General features: G+C 41.4%; 2 protein-coding genes across 16 annotated transcripts in view; one reads left to right on the forward strand and one right to left on the reverse strand.

Moving 5' to 3' along the window:
* The window catches only part of JMJD1C (jumonji domain containing 1C), a 163,204-nt gene extending 162,033 nt beyond the window's left edge, over window positions 1-1,171 (forward strand). For all 12 annotated transcript variants that reach the window (XM_079312711.1, XM_079312712.1, XM_079312706.1 and 9 more), the window contains one exon: window positions 265-1,171. In XM_079312711.1, the coding sequence (XP_079168837.1) occupies window positions 265-354 (90 nt within the window). In that variant the 3' untranslated portion in view covers window positions 355-1,171. The remainder of the gene's footprint in view (window positions 1-264) is intronic.
* Window positions 1,172-5,706: 4,535 nt separating this feature from the next.
* On the reverse strand, window positions 5,707-21,303 carry NRBF2 (nuclear receptor binding factor 2). 4 transcript variants are annotated; one of them, XM_079313264.1, is made up of 4 exons: window positions 21,145-21,303; window positions 11,045-11,129; window positions 9,622-9,662; window positions 5,707-8,724 (listed from the first exon to the last, which is right to left on the reverse strand). In XM_079313264.1, the coding sequence occupies exons 1-4, from the start codon at window positions 21,196-21,198 to the stop codon at window positions 8,008-8,010; spliced, it is 897 nt and encodes a 298-aa protein (XP_079169390.1). In that variant the 5' UTR covers window positions 21,199-21,303; the 3' UTR covers window positions 5,707-8,007. The 4 variants fall into 4 exon arrangements, with proteins under 4 accessions (XP_079169390.1, XP_079169393.1, XP_079169391.1 ...); XM_079313267.1 differs by lacking the exon at window positions 21,145-21,303 and adding an exon at window positions 13,296-13,318; XM_079313265.1 differs by lacking the exon at window positions 9,622-9,662 and having other exon boundaries at window positions 21,145-21,292.
* Window positions 21,304-21,312: the final 9 nt, after the last annotated feature.

Here is a 21,312-nt window from a genome sequence, read left to right on the forward strand (position 1 = left end):
GCAGTGCATGGAGCTACTTCCTTGCTGCTGTTCACACAGAATAACAATGAGCAGCAGCACGGATGCCAGGGCTGTAAATGACTCTCTCTTGAGCTGCTGGCTTTATTTCACATTACATTTTAAAATGTGTAAAAAGCTGTTCCTTTTGCACGGGCTTTATGAAGCCTTTCTTTTTTCTATCCACTAAGCTTAGGGCTCAGTCCTAAATTTTTCAGAGTTCCTCAGGTCATAGGCCTTACTAAAATCTGTCCCGTGTTCTTGCAGGTTAAAAATATTTTGTATCACGCAGTTAAAGAAATGGTGAGAGCTTTGAAGATTCACGAAGGTGAAGTGGAAGATACGGATGAGAACTGAGCCCACTCTGCTTTTTGGAGGTAGCGTCACCCAGAGGTTATTTCACCTGATCTGGGAATGGTATACACACTAATTTAAGCTTCACAAACCATCAGTGCCAAGAAAAGTCATTGTATTTACTTGTTAATGACACTGCAATGGGTTAGAGCTTCATATCGCAGCTGCTGTGATTCCATGTTCCATCCACTTGCAAACAGTTGAACAGCGTTCTGCTGTCTGTATTATAATGTACATGAAGTTTGTGAAATGTCAAAAGATTTAAGATGATGTATTTATTTTTGGAAAAAAACAACAAAATTCTATGCTATATTGTTGATCAAATGTAAATGTGATTTGTACAGTTTGCTAAAATAATTCAGATCTTTTTCACTTCATTGAGACAGTTACTGTGAGAGTAGGACACAAACACCAGCTATTGCCTGCATTTGGGATCTTGCTGAGTGCGCACAGCAGTCATGTCATAACCTGAAAATTACTGCCAAATAATTGTAAACTTTGTAAAATATAAAATATATAAAGTAGATGTTAAATACAGACACTTCAGTATTTTATTGAAGCTATTCAGTGTACAATTAAACGTTTTCAAAAGGTGTAATTTATTTAAAAATTGTCTCATTTTGGTAAAATTTATGTGAACTTTTAAAGCTTAAATATTAAACTTAATATGCTGTGTAAATATATACATATATACATTCAATGATGTATTTTTTTAAAACATTGGCTTGCTTTAATTTGTTAAAAGTGCAAGTGTTACACATGCTTTGTACATTGAAGTTGAAAGGGGTTTTACATTTTCCATTAAAATGACTTTGTCAGATGTCATGGTGTGGGTTTGTTCGTTCTGCTGGCACCAGCGCTGCCCTCTGCGGGCCGCAGCTGGGACTACAGGGAGGTGCTGCCAGGAGTCTCAACCCCTCCCCCCTTGCCCTTTAGGAATCAGAACTGCTGCTGCAGGAAGGGGAAAGGCTTCTGTAGAATTATTATTTTTTTAACAACTTGCCTTTAATAGTTCAAGTAATACGACAAAATAATGGATGTTTAAAAAATGTATTTTTTGGGTTTTTTATTTAATAATGATAAATGTTAGTAGTTGAGGAGAATTCTAGATTTTGGAGGGGGTTTGAAAAGCTTCACAAGAAGTGTGCTTGAAGTTATTAAAACTGTTCAAATACTTAGATTGATTACCAAATGTTAGACAGAGCCAGGGGCCAGCAGGGAATAGTAAGTAGTCTGGTTACTGCTCCCAGTCTGATACATCCGTCTAGACGGGGGGGGTCACCAAAAACCCCAAACCCCATATAAGTTACCTTTCAAAATAGTTAAGTGTGAAGGCAATTTCTCATTCCAAAAGTCAAAATATTTAACTGGCTTGAAAACTTGAAATTTGTCAAGTTGCAGAGAAATACCAGGGAGTTAAAGGTGCTGCACTCAGCAATTGCTTCTTAGCTTTGTCCCCTGTTCCATCCATTATCATCTTTATTATTCCCTGCAGCCTTAGAGCATTGGCTGAAAGTGGAGGATCTGCTACTGTACATTTGCTTAATGAGAAGTAGACTCTAGTTGTAAATGCTTTTATTCTTTAAGTATTTCTGTCTTCAGTTGAGTTTTTGTGAGGTACTTTTAACACATGAAATTTCTGAGGGATGCTGCAATTATCATTCCCGCTGCAGAGAGTCCCATTCCCCTTGGTTCTTTTCCTGCAACTCAGAGCAGTTGTTGTGCCTGGGCCATGGTTGCCCTCACTGCTCACCCCTGTGCTGGTGTGTCTTGGGCAGCTGAGTGGGAAGGCAGGGTTGGTGTCCCCTGAGTAACTGTCCCAAACTGTCACGTTGCTATGTCTGCCCTGAGCAAAGCCGTGGGTTTCCTGCTCTACCTCTTCTCCAATGCCTGTACAGCTGACAGCACCTGTGCCTTGAGGTCTGAGCTTTGGTAACCACCCTTTGGGCCCCACTGACAGCCACCCCAGAGTGCTTAGAGACCTGGCCAGGGATCCCTGTCTAAACACGTTCTTCCCTCTTTAGGGAGATCAGGAAGAGTGACTGAACAGTACCAGAAATTGTTGAAGTTCACAGGTTCTCCAAATACTACTAAAAGACACCAAAAAATTGTTTTAAGTTCTTAGTGTAGCACATTCTGCTTACTTAGTACCTTAAGGTTTTTGGTTTTTGGCTCGGTTACAACAAAGCCAAGCTCCCTGCTCCCCTGCAGGAAATGGGAGCTGGAAGTGGGGCTGGCATTGTGCTTGTGGCTGTGAGCATGACCTGAAGTGTTCATAACTAATATCTGACACCAGAGAAGGGTTTGTGGGAAGGTATTTTGTTTTCAGGTCAGTTTTTTCCCTCTTGACCATTTCACATTCTGTGAGGTGCTACTGGGCACGTTTTTCCCATCTTCCTTTGCTAAAAACTCTTAGGTTTTCTGTTCTACGATGTTAATTATTTTAATACAGCCAAAAGTATTCAGTGGGATCAGTTGAATCTGTTTGAGTGCAGGAATGCAACTGCAAGAACATGGATGTGAAACAGTGCGTCATCTTTTGCCACCTTCCCATTGAGGACAAGCTCTATGTGTCTGCTTTGCTCTCCATGAAACTCCTTTTTCCTTTCTTGTCCTTCAAAATATCATACCTCAAGAGTCATCAAAACTGTAAGCCCTACTCTCCACACCTTTCCAGCTCTTTATATCATCATCTCTATCCTCAGCACTGCTGTACAGTAAATGGCCATAGCAGTTTCTTTGCTGTTGTAACTGCAGAGGTGCTTAAGTTTTTAGCAGAAAATGAAGCAGGGCTGTGATGACCTGAAGTATTTCAGCACAGACGGCTGCTGTTTGTAGTTTAGCTGGAATTGCTGGCAGGTAAATAGTGGTCCCTGTGGTGGAGGTCAGACACAGGAGTTTAGAACAGTCTGATTTGCAAATCCATTTATTCTACTCCCCCAGCTTCATGCAAGTTACTTAGATCTGTGTGTGCAGCCTAACCCCCGTGCGATCAGCACTACATTCTCATGCTCTCTGACTTTTTTGGTAGGTGGTAATTGTGTTTGTACCCTCTCCTGTGACATCCTGTCAAGCTCTTTCCTGCTCTCACAGCTGACAGCCTTCCCTGCCCTGTGCGTGTAACTGGAAATTTCCTTCCTTCCTCTTTCTACAACTACCATTGCCTGTTCTGCTGCTTTCCAGAGCAGAATGTTTGTGCTCTCCCCTACATCCATGCTGGATGAGCTGCCTCACCCTGTTGAGATTCCTGGAGTGGAGCTTTGCTGTGCTTTTACCCTCCTAACCCCCAGCTTTGCTTCAAATAGTGTCAGCTCTGCACTGGGCTCCTGCTTTCCACACTTTTACCTGTGCTTTGTTGGCAGGAGTGCTGGATCTCCTTCCTGCTGTGGTGTTGCCATGGTCTGTGTGCCCCAGCAGGCAGCAGAGCATGCAGTGGCTCTTCAGGGGGTTCTTCAGATGCAGTGGCTACCACCATGTTCTTTTCTTCCCACTTCAGCAGGGTAGCCCAGGAAACTGCCCAAGGAGCAAATGCCCTGTGGCATCAGCAGCACACACAAACAAACCTCTGTACTTTTTTCATTTGTTCTTATTGGTTTTGAAAAGGAAGTCACCATCTATAAATAGCTGGTAGGAAAATCTTGCCTCATAGCAAACTGAAGATGTGATTCACCTGATGTGTCATGTGCAATTAGTTGCATTTTAAACATGCACTACAGTTTCTAAAGGTAAGTGGTAGCCTGAGGGATTTTTGGTGTTAGTTTCAAAGTGAATTGTTCTGGTACCTGCCAACCATGCCAAGGCTATACAGTCTTGTCCCAGGTGACTGTTTCCAGTCCCTGGGTCTGTGCTACCTCAGTGAAAATAGAGTAGGCTTTAGTCCTGATGCAGGAAATCCTGCATTCTCACAGCTCTAAGGATTTCATATTGTTTGATCTCAATAATACCTCAAGTCCTGCACCAAATGAGTCTGAGGGAACACTTCAAATGATACAAGACAAAAGCCCTCACTGAGTTGCAGTTACTTCTGGTAAAACAAACATGAGAGAGAAAGGATATGGAGGAAAAGATGGCTGTTGCTGTTGATTCTTTAGGGAACAATGAACTTTTTATACAATTGAACTGTCAATTGCACAGTCCTCATACTCAGGCAGAAAGGTGTGGCAAGTAACATCCAGCCTGTACCTGGCTTCTGGCAGCCACACCACTGCTCTGATTGCTTTTGAAGTTTGATTTTGTTTTCTACTCTCCTTTTAGCCCAGCTCAGGATGTTATTAGCTGTTTTGGCTGTATTTGCTTTTTTCCACGTACAGTGCTGGGTTAGAAGGGATCTCTCAAGATCCAACCTTTTGTGGCAAAGGAGGGAGTCTAGGTAAGGTGTAGCTCCTGTCACTGAAAGTAGGTCACCAGGAACTGCAGATGGCTAAAGAGCTGCTGCTGAGAGGACAGTAGGAAGGAGTTTGCTACCCGAGCTCCTGAACATGGAAATGCTCTCAGAGGAAGCAGTCAAAAAAATCCTTTTTTTCCCCCTTTTAAAAAAAGCAAAATGTAAAACCCAACACTTCTGTATTTTGGTTTTAGCCATCATTTTAAGTAGCAACTGCTAGTGGTGAAGTCTGCACATTTTATTCTCAAGAGACTCCATATTGCTTCCCAGTTGCCTTTCTTTGGTTTCTCTTTTTGTGGTGATACAGCCAGAGACTGGATGGATTATTACAGTTTCTTTTGGCATAGCATATGTTGGCAATATGCAACAGGGCCAGTATTTCTGTGTGCCAAGACAAGGGTGGTTTCTGTGGTTAAAGCAAAGTCTATGAATAGAAGTCAGCGTCTGGATATATATTTAAAATTGGTTCTTGGTGAGACACTTGGAAATAACAGACCACAGGATTCCTTAATTCTGTCCATTATAAAACAATGCAGCCCAGACTCAGCACCCCGGGAATGTTTGTGTGCTGTGCCAGGCTTTGGTGACGCGGCGTGTGACAAGCAGTGTCTCACGGCTCCGTTGCTGCTGCTACAGCTCTCCGAGCATGGGTCGCCTTCTGCATTCCTGCAGCACACCTCTTCCTTACTCTCTCCAGGCTGGGCACCGAGCCCATCAGTTTGGGGTGACAAAAGCGGGGGCATGGCCAGAGAGAGAGGTCCCTGTGGCGTGGCAGAGCCGAGCCAGGCGCTGGATTCCACCAGGTGGCGGCCGCTGGCAGACAAAGGCTGCAGCGATCTGCGGGATCTGGCGGGACACTGGACACCGGCTGCGGCACCGTGGAACCGTGCCCGCCCACACCCCGCTCGGAGGTTTAAAAACTTGAAACAGTTTTACATTGTAATGACACAAATTAATTGCTGACAGCCATGGGAGAAGAATTTCCTTAGGTTTATTGCTATGAATCTGTAAAACCTGTCCTCTAGTGGTGAGTATTCTCTGGACAACCTACCTTTCTTCCAATGCACTAATTGCTTAGCTCTGGATTCAGACTGAAGAATCCCTTACTTAAAAAAATTCAGCGTTACTTACAAGAGTGGAACATGCCCCGTGCTCAGCCTTACTACCTGGAGTTGGGATTCAGCAGCAGTTGAGTATGCACACTGCAAGAGCAAAGAAACATTTGCACTGCAGGAGAAAGGTTTTAACACCACTTTCAGAAGTGGCAGTCTGGAGTTTTGCCCCTACTTGGCCATCCTTCCAACAGAGAAGCAGCTTCTTTCAGATCTGGTATTTTGTTTATGCAGTTACACATGAAGGGACAATTTAGTCTTAAAATCAAGAAGGTAGAGCTTGTAATTCCCACACTCCCTCCTCTGAAGAATCCCGACTTCAACAGATTTAAAAATTGCTTCAGCTCCTATAGCTGCCATTTGCAGACACCACCAACATGTTAGTCTTGTACTTAACTCTGAGCTACCAATCCAGAAGTAGCATGAGTAGGTGCTTAAATAATTTTATTTCCATCTTGTGAGCACATGCTATTTTATTTGCTTTACTTACATGACTAGAAACACCATGCTCCTCTGGAATAGTCAGCCAGGTAGGGGCCAGCAGAGACTGGTGGGAGCAGAGAGCTGGGCCTGACCTGGAACAGGTCACCTCATCTCAGATAGAGAGAGCTATTTGCTAAGCTGCTCCAACTGAAAAATAGCTTTTTATTTTTTATTTCCCCAGCAAGATTAGATTCCAGCTACAATTCGGCACAAGGTACCTCCTCTAAGGGAGTTGTCTTACCTCTGTTTCTAACCTCCAGTCCCTATGTTCCTTCAAGCACAGAAGACACCATGCATACAGAGGTAAGGGGAGAATTTGCACAGCACTAAGATGTTCTTGCTGCACTTTTGAGTCTACTCTGAAAGAAAAATGCACTCTTAGAAAGCACATTTAACATCACAAGTATAACTTAATATGGCATAGCTTGCAATACTGAACACTTCACTAATCAGGAATAGCAGAAGGTAATTAATGCCTCCACTATATACTGGAACCTCTTGGGAAAGCCCTGGCTGGGCTCCAGGGCAGCAACTGAGCCATGCTGGAAGGAAAGAGTGTGAGGAGGCTGCACGGCTCTGCTCAGACCCAGCACCCTCAGCACTGTTCCCACAGCTCCTGCTGGGCTGCACCCCAGCAAACCCATGAAGCTGACACTCCAGCACTCTGCAGGGCTGAAACACAGCTGTCAGCCAGGTCACTCCACAGGTGGGCAAGGTCCTCTGAATTCATCCCAGCTTTCTTGAATTTGCTGGATGAGAAACATGGAAGCTTAGTTGTACATGTATCCTAACACGTAGCAGAAGTCTTAATTTGTTCTTTATACTTGGCAACATTTGTACAGATGTAACAGACGGTGTCAAAACACCTGGCTTTTATTTTCCTATCCTTTTTGAATCAGGTTAAGCTGTAAACAATTTCTTTTTCAATCAAATACTGCCAGCTAGAATTACTCCATTCATGCATCACTGAAAACAAAAAGGGTATTTCACCTTAAGTATAGATTTTTCATTTTAAACAATGTCACTTTATACAGAAACCAATAGCAAGATTCAATGCACCCTGATTAGTTATGTAAACAGATACCCCCCAAAAAAAACCCCACATTGACAGAATGAATAAGTTGGTTCCTTCATAGAATGGAAATTAAAATCTCTCCTGACTTGAGGTTAATGTGGTCAGGAATACAGAGTGTGGCACATAAATCCATCTAGGAGGTGTATAAATTGCACTGTATCTGAATTAACAAAGTTATGCATAATGAAATGCACAGTTTAAATTCATGCTAGAAAGCATTTATCAATATGAAGTGGCGGCCGACTGGCAACCATAACAGTTAGGTTCTGTGCCATGACTTATGGCATTATAGATAACTATTACTTATGGCATACTTTAAAACCCTGAAGGTTTGTGTTACTTGAAACATTCTCCAGGCAGTCACTTGGTTTGAAATACTGGGAGAAAGACTAAAGAGCTCACCATGTTATACCAACTATGGTACCTTTAACTTACATGAAGTAAATCAGATATGATGTGTATTTCACAGTAACAAAGTTGCTTAATGCCTTTTCTCCAACAGTAGGATTGTGGTAAATGTTTCTGCCCTCAGATCACCACTGTCCTAGTGGTTTTCCCTTTTCTGAAGTTTGGGTAACTAGACTGAGCACTTTTCCTGGGTTTTAACTATTCATCAGTCCTTTCAGTATATCGTCAGAGAGTTCCAGTAGGGGGAGTTCAGGGGACGGGATGTCCAGGGGAGGAAGATTGGGTATTGGAATGTCCTTTGCCTTCCCAGCAGTTGTTGCAAACTTCTGCCAAGTTGCAGCTGAAGAAGCAGATTCTGAGTGCTGCTGTAGACCCCACAACTCTGACTTCTCGACAAAGTCAGTGTCTACATCCAACTCCTTGTCTACTGGAGATTTTTGGAGTCTAGCTCTTTCTGCTTTTAACTGCTTATTCTCTCTCCTTAATCTCTCATTTTCAGCTATAAGAGATTCTATGAGCTGCTTCAAATCTGCAATTTTGGTTGCTTGCTCTTCTATTATTGTTTTGTCATCTTTTGGCGCTTTACTTCCAATACATGCTTCCACTGGCTCCTTTTTTTTCTGAAGCAGAAATAAAAGTGTATCTGGGTCCCTGTCAAAGACACCCCGAATATCCTGTGAATGTTTCTCTGTGGAAGAGCGATATTTCTGAGCAACAGGAACCAGTATGTTTTGATCATCAGAGTCTTCAACAGATGGCTTGTAAGAAGTCTGAAGATGTGCAACTGCCTCCTTGTCAGCACTCTGCTGGGCTTTCAGCTTTTCCTCCCTCTTTGCCCTTTTCCACCTCTCCTGGATGAGCAGTAACTGTTTCATATGACTATCCCTTTGTAATTCCAGTGATAGCTGAGCCTGAGTAAGAACAAGATTAAACAATTTAGTTAATGATCCCTAATCCCACCCACATATTCACACACACTGAAATACATGTGTGCAAATATTTACATAAACAGCATCACCACATGCCAGAGGGGGGGGAGCTTTTGTTATTAAATCCAACAGGAAGTGCTCTCTGCTTGTACAGTGCAACAGATTCAAATATGTCAAATTTAGCATAACTACTAGTCTTTTTGTTTGTATAACCATTAACCAGGCTACAATTCCTCTGGGCAGAGGCACCCAGAGTTTAACTGACCTATGACCAACACCAAGAATGAAGAGATTCACTTGGCATGCACAGCCACACTCTGATGTAACAATGCTAACTTTTTGTAGGGTTCTACGATGGTATCTGTGCAGACATATCAATAACACCCAAAATGAAGCAGCAAATTGCACCAAGGCCAGGTATGGTCCCAAGTGATTCAGCCATATTTAATGAAGGAAGTGGCACAGCAGTTATTAACTCACCTGGGTGAATGACCATTTTTCTACAAGAATGACCCATTAGAGCAAAGACAGGTGTCTGATCTCCAAGGGTTATTTGATTTCATAATATTGACTAAATTCAAAGCCTGCTGGTACAGAACTCGTGAGCAGACCACACTACTACATCTATGGATAAAACTTGTGCAATGAATAAAAAAAGGTATCAGGGCTGTTGTTCTAAAGGTGGTCCACATGAACTTGGAAAAACTGTCTATGAAGATTAGTATTACCACACTTGTGAAACTCCTGGTGGAGTTGCCAAGGGTTCAGAAAATGTTGCAGAGGCTAATGCCCAGGAGGGGTGTGATCAGACACAATGGGACACATGGGCAGCCCACGGGGCTGTGGCTGGTTCTGGCATCTGCCACGCTCTGGTCTCACCTGCTCCGACTGGGTCAGCTTCATTGCATCTGTTAGGTACCCTGTGGGACAGAACATCCATCAGCACTTATGGCATGGCTGAAAAACCTGAACGCTTCCAGAAAAGCTAAGAAAAGGCTTCAGACCTGTGTGCTCAATCCCCACATAAAGGCAGCAGTCTAGAGGGAAAGTATTTACCAAGTTACAGTGGCTAGAAACACCTGCTGTTTTTCAGAAGTCTGAAAAAATTACTGTAAGACCTTGTAATACCAACTACACCTTTCCTATGGTATCCTGTTGGCTTGGGTCACTCCAGTTTGTTTTTAGAACAGCAGCAATTTCCAGAAAAGCTTTGAGCATATCTTACTAGTGCTGAAAATGACAACGTATGAAAAATTCTCAACCAAATTTAGAATGATGCAAAACAATGGCATAGAACCACCAGACAAAGAAAAGCAAGAAATATCCAGTGTATTTATGGGTTTTGTCTTGGCATATGAAATGAAAGAAAACAAAAAGTATGCATTTTAGAATGTAAGTGCAACCCCTCATCACTCTAAGTATTCATAAATACCAAAGAAACTATTAGTTTCACACCTTACAGGGTTTTCTAGTATTTATGAATGGAGTGAAAATGCCTGGTTTCTAGATTACCATGTTCAGAGCAGCCATTTACTTTGTCTCTACACAAGCCCTATCACTGAAAATGTCCTACTTGTTGCACCAGTTCAGACCTCCTTTATTCTTCTGCCAAGTAGCTACACACTGTCAGAGAGCTGAAGGACTCCAGCACAAAAAATTAAGCAGGATATTTAAATGAACAGGTAAATACAAAAGATTGCACAGGGGACAGACTGTCCCTGCAGTGTTGAGGTCTGTGATGCAATCTGCTGCTTTGCTTGAGTTCTGGGGAGCTCATCACCTGTTCTTAGCTGCCTTGATGCAGACATTAGGAAAGGGAAGTTTTGTAAGCAAACATTTGTCCTTTACTACTGTGACCTGGCCCATGAAAGCAGTAAAGAAATTGCAAAGTATACAGTGAAACTGGCTTAGAGCAGGTACACAACTTCAGCCTGTGCATACCACAAGGCACTGGCTTCATCTTCAGTCAAAAATTGCCTTCACAGTGATAATCACCCCCAATCAAAACAACTTTGGAAATGTCTGACTTTAGCTGCTCAGACAAGGAAAAAAAATTCAAATGGATTTTTGATCTGGACTGAAAAATAAACTCACATTTTAAAAATAAAAATTTTGCAAGTAACTAGACATTCTACTTACAGCAGGACCATCAAGGCTAACTCCTGGCCCTGTGAGGGACACCCTAAGAATGCCATCTACCTGAGAGCATTGTACAAGCACTTCTTGAACTCAAGGCAGACTTGGTGCATACAAATCTAGAAACTGATTTTTAGAGCTAAAATGTGAGAAATAACCTACTCACCAGCAGCTTTTTTGTGACAAGAAATTGCTTCTTCATATTTCCCTGCTGCCAACAAGCGGTCTGCTTTTCTGCTTTGCTGGTGAGCCTTAAAATTAAGAAAAAAAACCATTACATCTATGAGGGTTAAGGGACAAATAGTTATACCTGTCTTAAAAGCAACCAGTATATCTGAAAAACCTGTACTGATTCCAGTTCTCAGGCTTTTAGTTTCAGATCTTCACTCCCTTCCAAGTTTTGTAATTGAACTTTTTCAATACTATCTTACAAGAGTCTATTGAAGTTTGTTAATGCAGCAAAACTGTTGTGTACACAACAAAATACTTTTGAAGCTGCTCCTCAGAAAGCAAATGTTGCCTTTCTAGGCAGATATTTACCACAGTGATGCAAAAAGAATATTAGGCCAAAAGAAGTTATGAGGAATTTTAAGTATTTTGGACCAATTTGCCTGGCAGAATGCAAGATATTTGAATTGTTCTATTACACCTTAGAGCTGATTTGACATTTTCTGCTGCCCCAAGACATTTTGCCCCGGGTGAATAACTTGCTTTTTTTTGTCTGCACCTTACAAAAATTAATGGTAGCAGCACAGCCACAGTAAAAAGTATCAAAATCAGGTTGCTGCTGTACAACAGTTAAATCTATACTAGTATTTGTAAACCACTAATGTAAACAACCAACACAGACTAATGCTGCTGAAAACAAGCATTTGATGCAAGTATTTGCATATGCTCAGTGAGAAACTATTGCATAACCAGCACTGCAACATTCACGAAAGCAAATCTTCTTTGTCATTACTACAAGACGTTGATTTTAAGTCCCTTCCTCCACGACAAGCTGCATAATGTGAAAAGCTACAAGTGCTAGCTGGTGAGACTGTCAGTTACACACACAGCTCAGGACTGCTTTACTACATGTTGAGCTTGAAGTAAACAGACATCAGGTACTGATACTTACATGGTACTGATATTAACATCCATTTAAAATACAAATCCCAAAATGCAAGCCAGTTTGTCATTTTTGTCTGACAAGTGGAGTTATGTTCTACAGTATTATAGTAAGTCCAGAGTTCTACCAGAATCTTAACAACTCTGACATCACAGAAGAGAATGACTTGTAGAGAAAACACCTGTTTGGGCAACAGCTGTCATTAAGCAATCTCTGCAAGTTACATCACACCATGAAGACATTTGGCTTCACTAAAACTGATTTCATATGCCAATATGGTATGTACTTAAAAAACCTAAAACACAACTCCTTGATTCTTCACAAGAAATATAATTTGTTGTATTCTTCTTCCTCACTTTCATTGAATTATCAGAGCATTGTCATCATTTCCCATTTCTTCTACCATTAGGTTAAATAATCTTAGCAGAGAAAGAGTTTTTCTATTGGAAAATCATCTGTTTTATGGCCTTTTTCTATGGACTCCTACAAATGACATATGGCAGAAAGATAACTTATTTCCCGTTGACAAGAACAAACAGTATCAGCACAGATAGAGCCATGTCCTTGGTTATTCCCTGGCAGCTTGTCCTATTACAAATAGTTATGTCATGGATATAAAAACACCTGAGCTAGTTCTGTGCAAAACAATTTTTCAGTAAATTAGTATTGATACAGCTGCTTCTGCAAACTGCATGGGCAGGTCTAAAAAAAACAAGGAAAGAGGAAACAGAATAGCCAGAGACAGAAGAGCTAAGAAAGCAATTCAACAAGTCAGAGGAAAAGTTCCATTTACTAGTTTCTACATATAAGAATTTGAGTCCCATTGTTTTCAAAGATTATTAATGTATGTTTTAAACAGCTCGAGTATGATCTTATTCAAATCACTTATGCATATGCAGAACATCTGGGGACATTTAGTTCTTATTTGATTGAGCAATTATTTCCATTCTCAATGAACTTTCAGTGAAGCTGAAAGGAGTCTGAAGAAGTTGGGCTGAACTCTGAATAAAATGAGGAAAACTACAGTCCATAGATGTTGGCTAAACCAAAACCTAGGGTCCTCTAATGACAAGGTCACAATGCCTTTCTTGCCCTTACATCAAAATATACATATCAGCCCATCCTACTCCGATGCAACAGATTTCCCAATGGAAACAACAGGAGCCATATCAGAAAAATATCAGTTTTAAGCACAGCCCTCTGTGAGAAAACTAGCTGTTTTGCAGTCAGTCATGGGCAAGGAATTCCTATTTTTCTATCTTTTCCTGACAAGTTGACAAGAAAATACTTGCTCATTTATTCTAACCTGTGTTTATTCCAATCAGTTGATTGTGGAAGGACCAAGGAATTTCTTTCACTTTCACAGTAGCTTATTTAACAACAAACAATTTGAAGAAAGTAGTAGTGCTGTTTCCTAGCAGTAAGTGATGAAGCTGCAACAGAAGTAGATGCTTACTAGCCATTATCATGGATGAGCTTCTACATCTTATCTACTCTGAGGGTTTAGTCTTAGTGCTCAGTTACACTCAGCCATGCAGCTTCCAACCACTGTTAGAATATCTATTTTGAACTTAGAGTGGTCTGCATCCCATTATAAAACTGGCAATGGAAGAACTCGTCCTCTGTCATAAAGAGAAGATTACTCTCAAATTTATCCCTGGTCTGATGTCATGCTAGAGGAAAGTATTTACACAACAATGCTGGAGTTGTAATGCTGGTTCCCAGCAGATTCAAGCAGGATTGCTTTGACTATGGTCTCACTGCTGTGATTACAGAAACACCTGCTGCTTGACTGTGGTGGGTTTACAGATCTGATTTCTCTTTCCTCTTCTACTTGCAGTGCTGGAAATTGATGTAGGATGAAGTGTAAGAATAATCATAATTTATTAAAAAGCTATAGAATGGAGAAGGGGAAGCAGGTTGACAACTACTCTCAAATATCCCTCCCAACCCTGGTGAGCAGGAATTGCCAGCAGGCCCAGTGGACAAGTGTAACAACTTGACTCTTGTAAGAGGAAGCAAGTGTGAGCAAAGGATGGCCAAGCTAAAAAGTTTCCTCACCCTGCTACAATATATTTGGTACTTGAGAGATTTGTGTAAGCCTTGCTGTATGACTACAAGCATTCTGAACTAACTGCAGAAGGTAAGGCAGATGTTTTCCCACACACTTTCTAAATGCAGTTGAGATGCTGAGAGATGACACCTACTTTAGTAAGTTTGTACTGCTATTCTAGGGAAGTGCTCTTATTTGATCTTTCCACCTGACTAGCCCAAACCATTACCTATGTAATCTCTGAACAGCAGAATAAACCCCAATCAAACCTCTAGAACAGCAATGAGAGTCTCATCTTTACCTTCATCTTTCTTTAACCAAAATTTAATGCCCCATTTCTTTGTTGGTTTTTTCCCCACTATAGATTAAATAATGATGTGACTGTAGGCTGTGAGAAATAAATCCACAAGGCCCACTTGCCAGATTTATTACTGCTCCCTCAAAGGAAAAAATATCAATGTTTTCTTTCTAGACATAGCACACTGTTAGGACTTAATGGACTACCACAGTATAATTCTGGCTTAGGTTGCAAGGATAAGGAGGGAAAGCTGCCACTCTTTCCATAATTCTAGTTGATGGCTAGCTATTGTGGAAAGGAGCATAACAGGAAAAAGCCTGTTTGATTCAACACTATTTTTAAAAGGCAGATTTAGTAGTACTCATTTGCAAATAGAGTAGCCTACTGTCCTCTCCTAAGAGCAGTCATTTGCAACAGTGGTCCTGTAGCTGAGACAAGCATGTTTTGTTTTTTTCTGTTCCACTAATGGGAACAGCTCTTCACTGGACAAAGCCTTGCCTAAGATGTTAAGCTTACAGCCTTCTTTGTATATTACAAAGGACTCACCAGAAAATGATGTATTTTAATGGAATTATGGAGCACAGATAACAGCACTTTACTTAAAAATGCCAAAGGCAGGAGAAACACAGCTGATAAAATGATGGGGCCTGATGAAAGTGCAAAGAAGTTTCTGTTTGTAAATGTTTTAAATGAAACCATGGTTTGATGTTGCTGTCATCTATTTCATGTTATGGACTGTGCATACCAGTTATTCTTGCCAGAAAATATTAATACCTGTGCTCTCCTACTGCTGAAAACAAGGAGGAAAGGGGTTTTTGAGAGATGAGGGATCCATTTTAGGATTTGTTTCCTTAAGGTATATAGGTCTGATTTCTATTTTAAACAGTCAAAGTGCACACTGCATTGCTTCTCTATTATCCAGAAGAGTGCTAAGTGTTTTCCATGTGGGTGTTTACAGCAGCACCCACAAAGGGTGGGATGAGGTGATGCACCATGGTTCTTCCCATCCCACACACAATTGTCAGAGGCTACACTGACAGAAGCCTCTTTCAAACCCTTTCTTACCTAGAAATGGTGAATTTAGAAAGGTTTGAATGTGTATGTCCTCAAATGCAGTGAAAAAATGTAATGAAGAGAGACTACAAGTACAAAACCTGATGTGATAGGTCCAAGAATAAACTATGGCCATCCATTTATTGTAAAAAGTGCAACCTTGATCAGGGTGACAATGGAAAATGCTTGTATTTACTGGCAGTTGCACTAAAAGTAAAAATAATAAAAGAGTTGTACTGTAACTTATGCTAAATAATTAGAATATATTTGCAGTAAGACTGAAGAAATGGTAATGGTGTGGCTTTACCAAGAGAAGCAAACCCCCATTTTTAAATACTTGTATTCTGTAGAGGAAAACGATTAAAGATCAACCAAAAAATGGCAGAACCCATTGTGGCTGTTCAACCAAGACCACTAGTTGCACGTTAGCTCAATTTTCTGTTTATGAAAGCCTGTAGCCAGGTTGACAGAAGAGTGACTCAACTATGTAATGATAGGTTAGTGTACCTAAAGAGCAAAGCAAATATGTGACACTCTCATGAGACTATTAATGTTGAGAATACAGACTCCTCACTCACTTTGTATTGAATTGTAAAGATGTTAAAGTTTAACTTGCAGGTAAGCAGTAGTATTAGACTTTAAATATAGAGGCAGACAAGCAACCAGTTGTTTAGGCAACTTCCATTAATTGACTGAATGGCTCTAATTGACTACATGTGTGTTAACAACACATTCCAAGTTTCAGATAAAATTAGTTCCTCACCATGCAAATGTAATTAAAAGATATGGAATGAACCCAGCTTGCATTCATACTGCCCAAGTTAGTTGGAGTCTTCAAAACACCATACAGGCAGAGCTGCAGCCCTTTCCCTGGTCACCTGCACCTTCAGTAAGGTGTTGTCTCCCTTTACCTACTGCATAGTCAAACCAAGCTCATTCAGTTCCTTTTCATCCACTTAGTATGATAAAAGCACTAAATGCTTCAACTTGTTTTTCAGAGCCATTTTCAGACTCACAGAATGAATTAGCTTGGAAAAGACAGTGAGATTGAGTTCAGTCTATGACTGAACACTACTTTGTCACCTAGACCATAGCATTGAGACTATCAAAAGCTTTGTCAAGTCTTTCCTTATCCAGGGACAGTGACTCCATCACCTCCCCCTGTAGACAGTTTGTGTGCCTACAGTTCTCAGCTGCCTCTGCAATGTTCTTCTTATCCCTGTATGTATAATGTGTCACAACTGGTGCTACACAAGTCTTGCTAACTGCAGGTTACAAGCTAAGCAAGAACCCTTCCATTGCCCTGATAAACAAAACCAGTTTAGGCTTCTGTACATAGCCCTAAACCACAAGGCTCAAGCTGTTACAGCAACTGAGCTATCTCTCAATAGGAGCATCTGAACTATTACAACAAATTGTCCAGTAAACAAGCTTCCAAGAGCAACAGTTTCAAAACAAGTGGGGCAGAAAGGCTTCAGCCGCGCCTTCAGTCTGTCTCACCAAGCTTCTCTGAGACAGCTTCATTTGGGCCTTTAAACTGCAGGTCGTGCTTACTCAGAGCTGAACTCTGTGGCCTGATGACAGGCATATAATGCCAGTGTGACACAACAGAAAGGCACTGCTGGTAGGTACCCAAACAGTACAGGTACAGTGAGGAATAATACCTGTCAACCACCCATCACTTAGCTAATTATGTTCTTGACTGGGAGCTGCTGCAAGTTGTTTTTTATGTGCCTCAAGGAATAGTTTTGTGTTGTGCTTTTACAGCAGTTACGTGCCTGCAAACAACATGGTCGAGCTTTTCCAAGGTGGAAATCTGATCTGGCTGATCAGCTGAGTATCTGAAGCACCTCCAGTCCCTTTACTCAGATACACTGCTGTGTCTATGGATTTACACCCTTCGGTTCTCCCACCACCACGTTAAAAACAGACTTTGTGTTATGCATGTCTACCTAGTGATATGTCCCCTTTTGTTACCTTACAAGCTTGTTCTCTCTAATTTGAGTCCAGAATTGAGTGCATCTGCCTTTTTTTTTTGTTTCATTTTACACTGGAAGATCAAGTATAGCAGCTGTCAGGTTAAGACTGAAAAAAAAATCCAAGAAAACAAGTGGGGTTCCATGGATGTTTCTGTAGATTAACATAATATTCCTGGTTTTCCAATGAAAATAACAGACGTGTAGCTGGCATTAAATCTCAAACACATTAGCACGTGTGGTTTAAATTCTTTGGTCTCCAGTATAAACTTTCATAGGTGTTTTCATAGGTTATTTTCTCCTCTTTCACTTCCATATTGCACATTGATTCTGCTTGATCTTTTGCCTTTGTGTGTATGTAGTAATAGCTCACTTTGAAATAATTTGTTAAAGTAAACCATTGATTGGCTTGCACTAGAATGGTTGCTATCAATGGCTAGCAGTATTAATATTAAAAGCTTTCATTATAAAGATTCTTGGAAAACACATTTTGCACTATTCTCACTCCAGCTATTGGTCTATGCTTTCTGGTTTTCACTTAAACAGCAGCTCTTCAAGCTGGGTCCTTTATGCTTCAGCAAACTTAGAGGTGATAAATATTCACCAGATTTTGGACTGCATTTTATTATAAACCATACAAATACTACTACTTTACAGGAAGAATACAAGGTAGAGGTGGTATGGTTCCTTAGATACAAGACAATTCTGAGCTGTTAAAGTAGAATCTACAGATTTATGAAGTCCTGGGTGTCAAACTCTGTTTAAGAAGCAATTTCTAGTCTCTTTCTGAGGTTAATACTATTTACCTCACTTTTACTGTGTTACTTTCAAGCTTCTGACAGTCAACAGCATGTGATTGTGCTTCCTGACTTGTAACTTTTGCTCCTACACCTAAGGGTAGAATTAGATCTGGATGTGGGATCAAAATTCTTTGCCTAAATCATATAGCAGTAGGAATTGCCCCTACAGTAAGCAGCAGAGAGAAGTAATCAAGATGTTCTGTAAAAACATGTATTGTTCATAAAAACACTTATCTTCACACTTTTACAGTGTGAAAATAATGTTGAGTTTCTTTGCATCTGGATTATGTGTGAAATAAGTAAACAACTGGGCTAGGTACCTGCTATATGGCTGTCTGCTGGTACAAGGACTGCACTTAGTTCATGCTGGTTTTAAGTTCCATGGCATAACCTAAAAATTTTATTTGTGAGGTTGAAGAAGACTCAGTTCCAAAAAGGTAAAATATTATTTTAAGGGAAATGTATCATTCAGAAATTTCAGAAAAATAGCATAATTGAAGCCAGGAGAATATAAGATATGGCATTAAAGTGTAAGGGGTGGAATGTAGGTTGCTTTCTTTTTGTTTTGTTTTATCCTTTTGGTGTTTTTTTACTTTTGTTTGTTTGTTTGGGTTTGAGGTCAGATCAACTGGCCAGGAAAATGAGGACTTTATCCATGCTTTCCAGTAACTAAGACTAGATGCTCCAATTCACAATTAATGAACAATTTTTACAAGACAAAACAAGATTCAAGTACTGTGGTAAGTTCTAATGAAAAGCCTTAACTGATGAAAAATCAGTTTTGTGAAAATTGGCAAGCCGTGATATATTGGGAGAGAGAAAGTATCTTGTATTTAAGCCATTGATAGCAATTAAATTACTATGATCACTGTATCCAAAAATCACTTTGTAGTTTAGGTGTTGGGTGATTTGGTGGCTTTGGTTGGTTTTCCTGTTTTTTTGGTTTTTTTTTTTTTTTTTGTAGCTTTATTTTTTTTTTTTCCTCATTGGCATTTTTGGGAAAAGTTGTGATTTTCCAATTCACAGGAACTACATTTAGGTAAGAGAAGAAATTCATGGGAAAAGAGTGCAACAGGTAACACTGGATAGTATCAAAAACTTAAATGAACATTCTTATTTTGGAAGTTGGCACCTTCCCTGAATGTTGCTGTCAATCTAAAGCTCCATAGCAGAGAGGGGCTGTAAACAGAAGAGCTTTGCAAAATTTTAGTTACTCCTTCCTGTTTACATCCTTGTAAAAATGTAGGCATGACACTGTACCCATTCAACCCTCTTACCATAAGGAGTTTCCATGATGCTTGACACAACCTGAATGGATGTGTCACTTTTCTGTATATGATGATCCATTACTATATTGCACAGCAGTTTCAAGAAAACTTGGGACATTCTCAGGCAGTAGGAACATATTCACAGTCAAATTCATAATTTTGTGTATGAAGTGTGTAAAGCAACTCTTTTTCCTGTATCATCCATTACAAAGAGGTGTCTTGACCTTATTGTCAGCCTGGAGCTAGACAGGCATGGTAACTGCATGCTCCTACTGTGGTCACAAGATCATAAACCAGCCTTTAGTCACAGTCATGTCACTCCCACAATCCTTCAAAGTGGTCCCAGTAAGAAATATTACTGACTGGTGATATTGCCAAAAAAGTTGCTACTTTCAGACATTTACTAGTGAATATACAATTATAATTTTCTCTTTAGACTCTTATGCACCAGACCTACTTTTTAAAAGGTTTTTACAATGTCTATGAAATAGCTATAGTTTAGCTGTTCTGCATTACCATGCTGTGAGTTTGCCTGACTTGAACCTCGTGATATCAACAGCTCACAAGAGATTTCCTGCTGTTTCTTATTTCAGTTAGTCTTTCAGTAAACAGAGTAAAGAGTGAGACAGTGTGATGATAATGCACCCCGAGTAGGTCTGCTTCACTGCACAATCTACAGATCTAAACAGACCATCTGTCAGCCCTAATTCCATAGGTGGTCTGCAATGAGAGTCTTTCTGAAACTAGGGAGAGCAATCCAGTAATACCTGACTGATTCTGTAGGCAAGAATTTGTCAGGGCTGACGCCATCCTGGCATAAATAAGATTTGATGAAAACCTAAGCTGTTACAAGTCTCTGAGGTTTGCATGGCAATGTCTAAACAATTCCTAGATCCAACTCATTCCTGGAAGCAATGCAGCTGTATTTTCAGTGTGCTGCCTCTGTTTAACTGGACTGTTGGACCAAAGCTTGTTTTCTAAGGGAATGGAATGCTCTGTGTATCACCACATACCCAAGATACAGCTTGGGTAAAATCCACAAGGTAGCAGACAATTAACTCTTCTTGACCTAGATCTTGTCTATGGGACACAGACCCATAGGTTGTTTAACATCTAATTAGCTTGTGAAGAAGCATTTTTTAGACCATCTGTGTTTCAGTTCAGGTTCCTTAGAAATTTAGTTTAAGCAGAGCAATTACTGATTTAAGGTTTCAAAACATTTCAAGGAAGCACTTAGCCAGTAGTGGGCCCTGACGAGCCTCCAAAACTCTTGATACTCTCATGGACATGGCCTGTGTCATCTAGACCTTTCCTCTAGAGGCTTCCTTCCTCAACTTCCTTGTCCCTCGCCTTCGCAGGGCGAAAGCACACACGCCTCCAGGCCGCCCAGGGTGGCTCCGCGCCCGCCGCGCTCCCGGGCACGGAGCGGCGCTGCCTCGGCGGGCCAGCACCGGCCGCGCTCCCCTCCCTCCCGGAGCCGGGCCCCGCTCCCGCCCGGGCAGGGCCCGACACGAGACGTGAACAGGTGCTTGGGGCGGCGGAGAAAGAAGGGCGGCAAAATTCAGGTTCAGGTTGCCTCTCCGCCTGGTTACCTCCTGGGGGTAGGAGCCGAGGGTGTCACCCGCTCCCCGCCGTCTGAGAGGCGCGAGCAGCGGCGGCACCGGCTGACCCGACGCGCCGCCCTTCCCCTCTACTCCCCGCACTCACCAGGTTGAGGGGTCCCTCCATCACTTCCATGGGCGGCGGGGGCTGCGGGCACATGGGCGAGGGGGACTCCGCCGGTGCGCCCGGCCCGGCCCGGCGCGTCCTGGCCCCAGCGCGGGGTGTAAACACGGCGGCCGCTTCCGCCCTGCCCGCGAGAGCCGGGCGCCGCCT

This window comes from Erithacus rubecula (assembly GCF_903797595.1).
Source record: "Erithacus rubecula genome assembly, chromosome: 9".
Lineage (NCBI taxonomy): Eukaryota > Metazoa > Chordata > Aves > Passeriformes > Muscicapidae > Erithacus > Erithacus rubecula.